Here is a 13,166-nt window from a genome sequence, read left to right as displayed (position 1 = left end):
TATGTCATTTCTTCTTCAAAATAGACTCACCACTTTTTGCAAACTCCGTGCATGGCGACACTACACCGCTTTAAAAAAGCACATCAATAGGAGAGGTGAAGTGAATGGATGTGGATGGCATCGTGCACTATTTTAATATAAGTGTTCAGTAAAAACTCTATAGGCAGAAATGCATTTTAATTTCTTGCTAAGATTGGTACAATAGTTATAATTAACTTGTAATTAGTAATAATTAATCATATATGAATACATCTCGCATTTCTGTATGTGATGCGACAACAACTAGTTCCCGTCACTGTAATTGCACTACTTTTAGAGCTTTGCACTGCATTTAGGAACGATATAACATCTAGAGTAAAGTAGGCTGAGGTCCATCAAAGGCCCTAAAAGTTGATGTGTATCACGTGCTGACTTTCATTGTCATGATCCAAAGTCCAATCTGTTGCAACAACATGCAGCTACTTTAACAGAAGAAGGACCGAAATGGATTGATGTTCTCAAGGGTTTCAAGATTTGCACTCAGTAAGTGAAAAGAAGAAAAAGCAAAACATACGGTAATTGGTAAGTATATAAACCATTTGGTTAACATTAGTTAAACAGCACAGTGACATCATCAAAATGTTTTTCTGTCTTGTTGTGATGTCGTGCTGCTTGCTGTGCATACAGCACTGAATTATATTATGACTGAAAATCCAACATTATGCGACTAACCTCCTTTTTAAAAATTGTATAGTGATGCCTTGAGATTCGAGTGACCTGACTTATGAGTTCTGTTTTTTATTTTTATATGATCCCTTACAATGAACAAAAGGCAGCATTTTTTTTCCCTCAAATTCATCAGGTTTCAACCTGAAAATGAAGGTCATGTGTCTCCTCCCACAGATACTCAATGAGCATGTCAAATTGTCACCCGTAGCGGTGATCATCATCGCAAGATGGTCAAAAGTGTCATGGTCGCCTACGCCCTGTGGGCAGTGGGTGGTCTTTTCGGCCTTCACCATTTCTATTTAGGAAGGGACAGCCAGACTCTGTTATGGATCCTCACCCTGGGAGGGTTCGGAATAGGCTGGATCAGAGACTTGATATGTATTCCAACATATGTCACTGAAGCCAATGCAGAGACGATGAAGAGAAAAGCCTCCAACATGCTCCATCCACCAGTGAACCCAGTTCGATTTGCTGGCCAGGTATGTGTTGGGGTCTACTTTGGCACTGTGGCACTGATTGGCCTGAGCTTCCTCAGGTTCTTCGACTTGATCGTTCTGCCTTTATGTGTGGCTGCCGGGGTGCACCTGGTGTCCACTGTTGGCCAACAGACCTCTCATCTTCCCAAAACGATCATAGCTAGTCTTATAACATCCCCAATATTCTATGGCAGCACTTTATCCCCTCTGCCCATTAGCCTGGCAGCCAGTGTCACTGCTACACAGCATCGCAAGTACAAGAAGCCACCAGCAGCAGGGAGCACACGAGAACTCGGTAAGACCAAAATGCTTCACTCACTTGAAGTTGTTACCATCACTAATTGTTTATTTGGCACTTTTAGGCCCACGGCTTTGCAGGCTGAGTCTGGCTTGGCTGGCCTTTTCTGCTCCATTGGCGTACTGTGTTTTCCATAATACCACCGCCACATTGTATTACCTGTCTGACTGTGTGGCAGCACTGTTGGATATGTTTTGGTTCCTCCCTTGGCTTCGAAGTGTACTGGAGTACATTCTTTTAATGCCATATCGCTTCATGTGTGTCTTGACTGGAGGCGGCTATTATGAAGAAGCCTGGACAAAGATGCTGGAAATACTACTGAAAGACTACAATGAGCAGGAAAAAGAGGCACTGAAGGTGACCACATGCTTTGATTTTGCAACGTTTATACTGTAGTCCTTTTGTAGGGCGATTTATATTCAAACGTATACTGAAGTATATTCCAGATTGTATTTTGTCATTTTACAATGGAACCACTAATGTTGAGCACCTTCCTTTTCAAGACACGGGTTTCTTCCTGGATGTTCTCACTTCAAAGCTTTATTTTGAACTTTATTTTCATATGCTGCATTTATTATTGCAGGTTTTATTGCTTCAAAGTACCGGTATTATTTTAGAAGTTATATATTTACTGTATGTACCGAACTGTATATTGCAGGTTTTATCGCTGGGAGGTCAGGCCTCTCTTGAAGAGATAACTCGTGGGTATAGGGAGCTTGCCAAGACATGGCACCCAGACCACAACCCCAGCAAGGATTCTGAGGCCATGTTTGTCAAGATCCATGAGGCCTATGAGGTTCTTCTACGGCGTCACAGGCCCAGGCGCTTCACATAGTTCCCGAGAATGAGTTGGCACAGGCATACCCTACTGTAATTTTCATGATCAGCGGGGGAAAAATTGTCAACTTCCCATCTTACGTGACAACCTTTTACCGGTACTTGTCAAACTATTTTACATCACAGTCTGAATTGATTTGGTTAACTTAAGCTGTCATTAGGAACAAAATGTACTAATCATTTCAACCAGCTTTATTTTCACAGTTGAGGGCCATACATAGCCCAAAAAGATACCAAGCATATTAAAAGCAACCAGGTACAAATTAATAAATATGAACATCAAATTCCATACTACAGCCGGCAAAGTACTGACTTAAAAACAGTGACTCCCAGTCCCGTGCAGGTCTATTGAGAAACCGGTACTTTGCTTCCCTCTTGTGGCGCTGTATCCACCCTTGAATTATTTTATTTCACCAATGTGCAGCACTGAAATGTGGATACATTGCTGTATACTACCTTGTCTTGTTTGTCATATGTTGTTACAGGGCTTTGTATTTTTCCGATGTTCAGATCAATGTTATTTAATGTATAATTTAATGATGTAGTACTACTAATAAAATAAACCACATAAACAAAAAGCCAGTCAGCAGTCAAATGATCAGACCCTCCGATAATTTTTGCCTTGATTTTAGGGCCTACTAATCCATTTGCATCCACATATTATGCATATCGATGCATTCGATAATCCGCAGCCCGGAAGTTGTTTGGGGTTCCCAGGTAAAAAAAAAAAAAAAAAAAAATCCGAGCGACGCTGCGGTCGCTTTGAAAACAAACCGCAATCCAGACAATTCTAAGGACGGCAAGAACGAGCCGTGACCAGGTAAGGAGACGCTTTATGGACTCCGCCCGGCGCTCGCTAACACTAAAAGAGTCTTCCATCGAGTACCATTTGCAAGCTTCTTTTTTTCCGCGGGAGTTGAAGGCGGGTGAATGCCATTCGTCTTGTGCTCTGCTGCCATAGCAACGGCGTGCTAGAAACATTGAAGAAGCATTGCATGGCAGCGCCGACAGTTGAATGCGTTAAATGCTCGACGCTGGATGACAGCCGCATGTGTGCATGGGGCACTCATTATGAATCATGTCAGCCGCCGTTTTTATCCTTCCAGCAAAGAGTACGTAGCTCTAATAAGTGGCCAAATATATCTGTGCAGGCCAGGTAGTTATTTGCAAATATAAACCGCGTGGTCGCCCTCCCGCCGAGATGAACGATTATCAGTCAAGATTCGGCGCTAGAGTGCCCCCCTCCCCTCCCCCGCCCCATACGCCCACCACCCTGACTCCCCCGAGCCGTGCCCTGGTGTGACTGGCGCGTCTGCATCCGCGCCTGTTGCTCTCTCAGCGGCCAGAGGCAGCATATTCATTCACGTTCGCTTTTTAGCCTCCTCCTCTCACCACCGCAGCCCCACACTTGTTTGTGCACAAGGTGCGGCGTTTTCCGTCGCCGTAGGCTACCAGATGATAATACTACCGTGACATGAGAAAAGGAAACCTTCACCGAGGTTGAAAACACGCATAGAAATGAGTTGAATGGAATTTCCCATGTTTGGTCAACGTTGGTTAAATTTGGCTCATGCATGTCAGATTCTGATCCAGCAAACGATTTCTGTCAAATTAGGTCAAATTGGACATACACAACAAACATAATAAAGGGAACACAGTCATAATCATCACAGTGGAAGTCCAAGTTGATCACTCTTCTGATATGGAACTGCTCAGTAAGTCAATGCAAATTTAATTGCATAACATCAGTCGAACATAAGGAAAGGCACGGCCGTTTTATTTATATTGCACATTTCCTGAACAAAATAATGCAAAAGTATGTCAAATAGTTAAAGGTACAACATATAAACAAAAGAGTTAAATCATTCAAAAGCAAAGTAAATAAATTACAAGGAGCAGACTAAAAGTGCTCAAAGGATCTACTGTGCAAGAGCAATTTTTTGGACACATTTATTTTTGAAATGTTTTGAAAGACCTTAATAATATATTTGGGAAAAGAGCATAGTTTTGAAAAGCATTCACACTTGAGGCTGATTTTACTTTGTTTCCGTTTGGAGCCTTATCCATTTGCGTGCAGCACAACAGCTAAATGTGTCACGTTTTGCATGATGGTGGATGTTGTAGGACCCCAAAAAGCAGGGAGGCAGGGAGGAGCAGGGTGGAATGACCAAGATGTATTTAACAAAATTGCAAACAGGAATAAACCGAAGAAACTGACTCGAAAAAAACTCACTCAGAAATCACAGGAAGCAAAGTAGCAAACAAAACCTAAGACTGAAAACAAAACAATACATGTGCACAGAGACACGCAATGATCCGACACTGACCGACTGTTCGGACACTTTTAACCACACACGAATGAAACAATGACCAACAGGTGTGCCACTGCAAGGGGAACTCTACAGTGCCACCTGTTGGTCACAATCAGAATCAACCTAACAAAATGCGGCTTCACCATGTTTGCATTGAAGTCTGCGCTCCACTAATTGAGCCAAGTCTGCAGACCTCAGAGTTCTACTTGTTTTATATTTCATTAGCATTTCTTTATTGTATTCAGGACCTAAACCATTCAGTGATAGACCAGGACAGAACGTTGTCTTATCTATAGCTGACTGAGAGTCAGCATAAAGCCTTTAGGAGTAGAGTAGGCAAATCCACAGAAGCAAAGCAATAACGGTTACAAAAACAAAGGTGAAAATCAAGATAAAATTCCAAGGAAAAAAAAAAAGAAAAGATAAAACAAAATGGTGAAAAGACAAAACACAAGGGGCCAATTTTCGTAGACAGTGCATATGCGCTTGGCATAAAAGCTGCCACATCTTGATTTCCGTGCCGGGTTCAGTCTACCAAACCTTTTTGGGGGGACTGGGCTACGGCCATGCAGGGCGTTCCGACGGACTTATTGTGTTTTCTTCAACACGCCCCTGTTGCACCAGGCAATTTGGTCTCTAAAAGGAGGCTAGACTTAAGACCAGGTGAAACCTCAGCTGCTATGTGCTGTGCTGATGTGTGATGTCATCATAATTTATTCATTTGAGTTTTTGTCATTACTTGACCATTTTTTCAGTTTGTCTTGCCAGCAAAATTTTCACATACAGTCATACAGGCACTCCACTGAGCGAAGTGTGAAAGTACAGATAACTGATGAGCTTATTGCCAGTCCCAGTTGAAGTTCGGTGTCAAACTAAATATCAAACAAACGGTTTCATTTTCATTACATTTTTATTAAATAATAGTAATATTCATTTAATAATTATTCTTTTTCTTTTATTGTTATTCTGATTAATCGTTCATGTATTCTTTCATGAACAGAGGGGAATCAACCATTTCGTCCTTGTGTGTCATCATACTTTTTTACCCCATTTGTTTGCCTATGGGAATGTGTGCTTAAGTGATGACTCTGTCATTCATTTGCAAGCCACAGTGCAGATGAATCTGCCTGCAATTGTGCGGGCCATGCCTGACCCTAATATGAACATTTCCAACAGAGAGCTTCACATTCTGGTTGCCTGAAAGCTAATGTAGTATTCAAATTGGAAACCTTTCTTCTTTCGTTGTGCAGATGCAGGCATCTGGTGAAACAATGAATGCTGATGACTGCAACGGATGCTCTCATGCATCAGGTAACGATGCATGAGGATGTAAACACACAGTCCATTTGTGCGTGCAGACACCAGAATTTGACTTTGCCGTCTCTTTCAGGCAGTGGCCAAGAGTCGGCGACAGAGCAGGACTTTTACAGTTCAAACAGTCAACAGTCCTTGACTCAGTGTTCCTTTGCAGGTTTGTTTTCAACCTTTAACACTGGCCTTTTGATATTATCTGTCAATGTATATTGGAAAGGTACATTTGATTCTTCCCTTCCCAGAAAACACCATCAAGGCAGAGCTGTGCAGTGAAGAGAAATCATCACAATCAAACAACGGAGAGATTGACAGAATGGAGCTGATGGAGGAAGGGAGCGCAGAGCAAGCTGGGCTCGGCCAAGGGAACTTTTACAGTGAGTTGGGCACATCAAAAAATGCTTCTTCGCCTGGACCCATCAGACTTCCGAGTGGAAAGCTCCAATGTGATGTGTGCGGGATCATCTGCATCGGACCCAACGTGCTGATGGTGCACAAGCGAAGCCATACAGGTGACGAGAGCTGAGCGAACAGTGAGGGCCGAGGACTCAAAAGGGCATGGTGGTTTTCATGCCTGTGTGTTGCTTGGTTGTTAGGTGAGAGGCCTTTCCAATGTAATCAGTGTGGAGCTTCCTTCACCCAAAAGGGCAATTTGTTACGACACGTCAAGTTGCATTCTGGGGAAAAACCTTTCAAATGCCCCATTTGCAACTACGCTTGCCGGAGGAGGGACGCCCTAACCGGACATCTACGGACCCATGCAGGTGAGAGACAAATACAAGTGCTGCACAAAAAGAAAGTCAAAGGTTCACCTTTGAAAGACACTGTAAGATGAATATTGATTTGACAATATGTTTATTGTTGGGATAGTAGTTTGCAATAGTGTCCTACTACGTGTATTGCATTGAGATCTGCTTTTGATAGCTTGAGTTCTAATATTTAAGATCTCTAATTTGTAAGATGGTTAGCTACATGAGGTACCGTAATTAAAATATGAGACATAGTTTACAACATGATGTGGAGAAACTACAATTTCAAATTTCACTGAGTATTTTACTGATTGTTCACAAATTGGACATTATTAACTTTTATAAAAGCAGAATTTTTGCTTTTTTCTTCTTTTAATAACATAATAGAAACAACATTACAACATTTTACCATTTCGTCTGCGCTTCACCAAGGGCGCGCGTGTGTGTTTTTATATATATATAAAATATATATATATATGTGTGTGTTTATATATATATATATATATATATATATATATATATATATATATATATATATATATATATATATATATAAAAACACACACACACACGCGCGCCCAGTCAAGGCTGCGAACCAGCCCCCCGCTGCCGCATTTGAACCAATGTTGTCATGGTGCCGTGGAGGGACACACCTGGGACACATTGCTTCAATGGCGGCAAAGTGTTGGAGCGCACCTTAACAAATCAAAAAAGTTATTGCTTCAACTAAAAAAAAAATATACAGGCTGAATGAACACTCTGAATTGACTCGGGGTGTGAGTGTGAGCACCCATGGCTGTTTGTCTATGTTTACCCTATGATTGGCTGGCAACCAGTTCAGGGTGTATCCCGCCTTCTGCCCGTAGACAACTAGGATACGCTCCAGCATGCCCACGACCCTCGTGAGGATAAGCAGATTAGAAAATGGATGGATGGATGGATGAATATTTGAGACAAAGATTACAACAGACACATATTTCGTTAAATATTGAATTATAAAACAGTAATTAACATTCATCAACATTGGCTTCTGAGCGAGGCGAAGAGGCTTGTGTTGGGGGCTCTCACTTGACTTGACAGGCTTTAGGTTCACTCGAAGACCCTTCTGCTGGAGATGCTGACGGGGGAGCCGAGGTTTTTAAATTGGGGAAAAATGATGGTAGAGCTATGACATTCATCTTGTCTTCTTATTAGTTGAAAATAGGTTTAAAGTTTCTTTTATATCAGACAATGGTCTTTTTTTTTTAGTGAAGAAAAAAAAAACTTACCGAGCTGACAGTTTTGGCTGTCACTTCAGCCTTCAGCTGAGCTGTCACCGCTTCCTTGTGACGTGACTAAAAACAGCTGATGGGGTTGGGAAATCTTCAAAATACGGCTGCCGAACTCAGTCAAGGCTGCGAACCAGCCCCCCGCTGCTGCCGTTGAACGAATGTTGTCACAGGTGATGGTGCTGTGGAGGGACGAGCTGGATTCCATGCTCCCGCACACCTGGGACACATTGCTTCAATTGAATTTAATTGAATACAACTTTATTGTCAAATGTGCTGTACGTATGTGTAACGTGGCGGCAAGAGATTGGAGCGCAGCTTAACAAATCAAAAAAGGTTTTGCTTCAACGAAAAAAAAATATTGTGAACACTGTTGCAATGTGATGAGGGTTGTTTATTTCTGGTCACTTCCTGTATTATTTTGAAAGAATGACTCTCCTCTCATTTCAGATCACTTTCCCTTCCTCCTCTGCCAGTGTGATTGTCAGCTCTGCCCTGAATGCTTCCACCTGTTTCCCCTTGTGTTTAAATTGTCCTTGTCTCCCTTTGTCCTGTGCCAGTGTGCTTCGTCCTTATGTGTCCACTCCAGCCTCTCGCCACAGATCTAACCAGTACTTGCCTTGTTTACATAGCTTCTTCACCATTTTGTTAAGATATCCTTTTGTGTTGTCAGTCGCTGATCCTCAAAATGATCTTTTTACGTGGAACCCCGTGTCCAAGTCTGGTTATGACAAACACAACATAAGATACAGTACGCGAGACAGTCAACAGCGTGGACGAGACGAGCGACACACAAGGGATAATGCTGGGTTCGGCTGAGATGATGCGCAGCCAATCGGCTCACGGAATAACTCCACTCGTGCTCTCATTGGTCAATGTTGGGCCGGAAACCAATCACTTGTTTGAGTGAGCCCCTGAGTCACGTCAGCTCTTTGTTCAACATGCAGGGAAACCTCTCTTCTGCATCAATATGAAACAATGCGTCTTTCCACAACGTGGCTGCCGATATGACTATTTTTATATATTTTGATGAACTTTTTAAAATCACTACAGTATTTTAGAAAAACCCACAAAGTCTTGAGGGATTGCTTTATTACAAAAAGTGACATTTAGCCATTTGTGTACAGAAGAAATCTTGCTTGGAGATTATCAACACTTAAAAGGTCTTTTCAATGTTTTCTTTTCCGAGGAAAGCATCTTAAAAACTGGATTTGGGTAATTAATGTCACTTTTTGGTATTTCACTCTAATGGGGCATTGCGATGCCAGGTTAAACACTGGTTGTAAATAGATCAATTCGTTTATATACATTTTAAAGTATGACAGACAAATAATTTGCATTTCATTTTATTACATTTGATTTTATTGTAGGGCTATCACTGAAATAATTTTAACGTGACGCTGAGAACTTGACGAACCATTTTCCCAAAACGAGCATCAGGGTTCAGAATGACATACGTTACTTAATTGTATTCCCCATCATCCAGGTTACAGGTCATTTCAAACTTCGTTTGGGATTTTATAATTGCAGTTTCTTCGCCACTGGAAGGAAAGCCTTTTAAGTGTGTCTACTGTAGTCGGAGCTACAAACAGCAGAGCACACTGGAGGATCATTTTGACCGTTGCCACAGTTTTCTCAAGAGCCAGGAGCAGAAGGCAGCAGTCAACTCCAAGACATCGCAGCAGCGTAAGACACAGCACCAACAACTTAATCGCGCCCGTGCAACAGTTAATCTAAGGACATTCAATTAGTCACGGATGTTTGTGCAAAGAAAGTCATTGTGGATTTCATTGGCAGATGATCCGTCTCTAAATATGGAGACAATGGCTAAAACCATGCTGGACATGTCCAATGAGAAACCACAGATTGCGGATAGATTAGCTGTTAGCATCACCAAGCGCAAGAGGTCAACACCACAGAAGTTTCTGGGTATGTTATCTCTGCTGATTCCACAGTGCCGTATGAAATATGTTACTTCTATTATGCAATTGGGCTCTATTCTCCTGCCCAGTGCAAATCCAACGCTGCCGGGGTCTAAATCTGCGCAAGTGCAGGCTGGACTAAGTTTTGGTGTGGTCACAGAGCCGTGCAAGCTTCTCGTAGCATGGCACGTTTAAAAGGGGCATTTTGCCTGATTGTGGATGTGAACACAGCCAACTTGATTCGCTGCCAATCGAAGCAACTACTTTCACTCCCTTTTAGACGAGCTGAGAGTCCTTGACATGGCGGAAGAATAGACTAATTTACTCGTGTCTTCGGGCAGATCGAAGCTCATTAGTACGTTGATAAGAAACTGCGAGCAGACCTCCACGGGTGAAGCTATGAAGTTGGCTAGGGAGATCACAGATCTGTGAAGTGGACGCCTTCGACACTGATCGTATGTGTCTTTGTGTGAGCCTCCCCACCCGCCGCTCTCTATTTAGCTGTGCCGTTGCCAGTCACTTGGGATGATTTGGAAATTACATGATAAAGATAAGATAAGATAAGATATCCTTTATTCGTCCCACAATGGGGAAATTTACAGCCTCCAGCAGCAAGAATGTATGTAGAAAGAAGAAAGGAGAAAGAGAAAAAAACCAACAAACATCTTTCAATTAAATACAATATGAACACAAAATGGATAAATCGCAGTACTATTTACAATTTTCCTTCACATCATTTAATTATAATTATGATTGTTATTTTTTATTCATCAACAGCAGTCGGTAGGAACGAGCGTCGGTATCTCTCCTTCTTGCAGCGCGGGTGTAACAGTCTCTGGCTGAAGGAGCTACCAAGTGCTGTCAGGGCGGGCTGGAGGGGGTGGGAGGGACTGGCCATCATAGCTTTTAGCTTAGTTAGCATCCTTCTGTTGCCCACCTCCTCCAGAGTGTCAAGGGAGCAACCCACGACAGAACTGGCCTTCCTGACCAGTCGCTCCAGTCTCTTTCTGTGCCGGGCTGATATGCTGCCTGACCAGCAGACAATGCCATCATGGATGGCCGAGGCCACCACCGAGTTATAGAACGTCTTAAGGAGTGACCCCTGAACCCCAAAAGACCTCAGTTTCCTGAGTAGGAAGAGTCGGCTCTGTCCTTTCCTAATCAGGGTGTCCGTGTTTGTAGACCAGTCCAGTTTGTGGTTGAGAAGAACACCAAGTTACTTATAGGAGGTCACCCTCTCTATGTCCATACCCTGGATGTTCATCGGTGCTGGTGAGGACTTTTTCCTGCAGAAATCCACAACCAACTCCTTAGTTTTCCTAGGGTTGATCTGGAGGAGATTCTGCTGGCACCAGTCCACAAAGTCCTTTGTCAGTCCCCTGTACTCCCGATCGTCCCCTTCTGTAATGAGGCCAACAATCGCAGATAATATTAATAATGCGTTCAGTGAATTGCCCGCTGTTGTCATGTTGCTGAATAAACTATGATGACTCGCGCCATACATGCTCAGAGAGCTTTGAATCTGGCTGCCTGCACCTTGCTCAAGTTCTCCCAAATCATCTAACACTACCTTGCGGCCGAATAGTAAGGTCCCAGAAGGCATTATGCTTCGTTTACCTTTGCATGCTTGAGTGCTGCAGCACTGTCACCGAATGTAGAGCCCATTGCGTAAAAATACGGTCCTTTGACTTTCGCTGGTATTTGGTGTTCCCAGCTGACGAGCACATCCATCGAGACCTGCGAGAAGTTCCTTGTGACTTGTCTTCTGGTTCGGAGAGGGAAGGGGAGCATCTGAACCCTCAGCCAGTTGAAGACTCCACTGGTTTGAGTAGGATACCTCTGCAAGACTCCAGAACCAAACGAAGGAGCGGTGTGCCTCATCCTGCCTTCCCATCTGAGCCGCACGTAGTCATGGGCTCCACTGACAACAGCGTGCCTCCTCAAGGAGCCCCGGGTCGACTCTCAATGGTGCCTCTTGGCCTGTCTGGTCAAGCAGCAGCCGAAGGGTGCAACGGTCACCCTTTGGTTCGTAGCCACACAACCTCACCCAACGGATGTCCCGACTCTACGGATACCGAGAGCACAGCAGAAGACCTCAGCACAAGGGCTGCAGTCCACACACGTACCTCCAACAACAACCAGCACCTCCACTACCAAACCCTAGCACTGCCCTACAGCCTTTCCACCTCCAGACTCGGCCAGGCTAAAGAGATGGACTCAGAGTGGGACAACAGAGTGTGTCCTTCACCTCCCACCCCAGTGAAGAGGTGCACTGGCTCACCGCTCCCTTCCAGGGAGAAAGTGCAGGTATTGGACAGGGACGGTCAGCCCATGCGCTATTTCCACTGCCGCCACTGCCGCATCCTCTTCCTGGATCATGTTATGTTCACCATCCACATGGGCTGCCATGGCTTCCACCAGCCCTTTGAGTGCAACATCTGTGGCCACAGCAGCCAGGACCGCTATGAGTTTTCCTCACACATGAGTCGAGGAGAGCACCAACTGGCCTAAGGAGAGCCGGAAGGGGTGAGCATTGAGAGGAGCCACTCGAGGCGTTGTGGGGTCATGTTGGATCTGCACCCGACCATGCTTTCAACCTCTAGTGTGAAAATTAAGGATGTGTCCTATTCTTCTTACCTTTGCTGGGTTTACATGCAGACTTTTTTGTCATTCTCTGGTCAACCGTTTACATGTGACGTGATCTATTCCGATCTGGCGTTAACGTTTGCCACTACATTTACTGAAAACGGACGTGTGACGCGCAGATTCATTTAAATACCACATTATTTATGAAGGTGGAGGTTGATTGTCGATTTAGCGCAGCAGTTGTGACAGTCTTTATGCTTTGATGAAAGCAACAGCTTGATAAAAAGCACTTACAAGAGTTGAAAACAAGCTCTCCTGCCGCAGACCAGCTTTGGTTGGAAGCCGCCAGATTATCAAGTGTGTGGACGACGTCACATTTAAGTCACGACAGAGCATGCGCAGCCTGGCTGTTCCGATTGAACAGCATGCATGACTGTACAACCCCTGTGAATCCAAATTCAAATCCATTCGGGTCTGACAAGCGAAGCAGAAGCGTGTAAAGCATCATCTAAGAGCAGCATTTACAAGTTTATTGTGGCAAATTATGTAATATGATTGATTGCACTCGCTTATTGAATCATCTGGCAAAATGTGATTTTGCTTTAAAAGTGCCTTTTGGGGGATTCCCTCCAAACTAAAAAAAAAAAAATGAAGGGAACAGGTGCTGGGAAATCACAACGAGCCATCGTCTCCTTGATT

At 43.7% G+C, this 13,166-nt stretch overlaps 2 protein-coding genes across 4 annotated transcripts; both read left to right on the top strand.

Moving 5' to 3' along the window:
• The first annotated feature begins 440 nt into the window (after nt 1-440).
• dnajc22 (DnaJ (Hsp40) homolog, subfamily C, member 22) lies at nt 441-2,372 on the top strand. 3 transcript variants are annotated; one of them, XM_052058173.1, is made up of 4 exons: nt 441-522; nt 883-1,479; nt 1,757-1,839; nt 2,141-2,372. In XM_052058173.1, the coding sequence occupies exons 2-4, from the start codon at nt 936-938 to the stop codon at nt 2,315-2,317; spliced, it is 804 nt and encodes a 267-aa protein (XP_051914133.1). In that variant the 5' UTR covers nt 441-522; nt 883-935; the 3' UTR covers nt 2,318-2,372. The 3 variants fall into 3 exon arrangements, with proteins under 3 accessions (XP_051914133.1, XP_051914131.1, XP_051914132.1); XM_052058171.1 differs by having other exon boundaries at nt 1,547-1,839; XM_052058172.1 differs by having other exon boundaries at nt 441-554; nt 1,547-1,839.
• Nucleotides 2,373-2,475: 103 nt separating this feature from the next.
• On the top strand, nt 2,476-12,598 carry ikzf4 (IKAROS family zinc finger 4). The gene is made up of 8 exons (XM_052058065.1): nt 2,476-3,139; nt 5,882-5,942; nt 6,022-6,102; nt 6,188-6,454; nt 6,539-6,706; nt 9,490-9,645; nt 9,757-9,888; nt 11,596-12,598. Exons 2-8 carry the CDS (start codon nt 5,882-5,884, stop codon nt 12,390-12,392), a joined length of 1,662 nt encoding a protein of 553 aa, XP_051914025.1. The 5' UTR covers nt 2,476-3,139; the 3' UTR covers nt 12,393-12,598.
• The last annotated feature ends 568 nt before the right edge of the window (nt 12,599-13,166 follow it).

This window comes from Hippocampus zosterae, chromosome 2 (genome assembly GCF_025434085.1).
Source record: "Hippocampus zosterae strain Florida chromosome 2, ASM2543408v3, whole genome shotgun sequence".
In the NCBI taxonomy this organism is placed as follows: domain Eukaryota; kingdom Metazoa; phylum Chordata; class Actinopteri; order Syngnathiformes; family Syngnathidae; genus Hippocampus; species Hippocampus zosterae.
The sequence above is the reverse complement of the archived record's forward strand: the minus strand, read 5'-3'. Positions and strand labels throughout refer to the sequence as shown.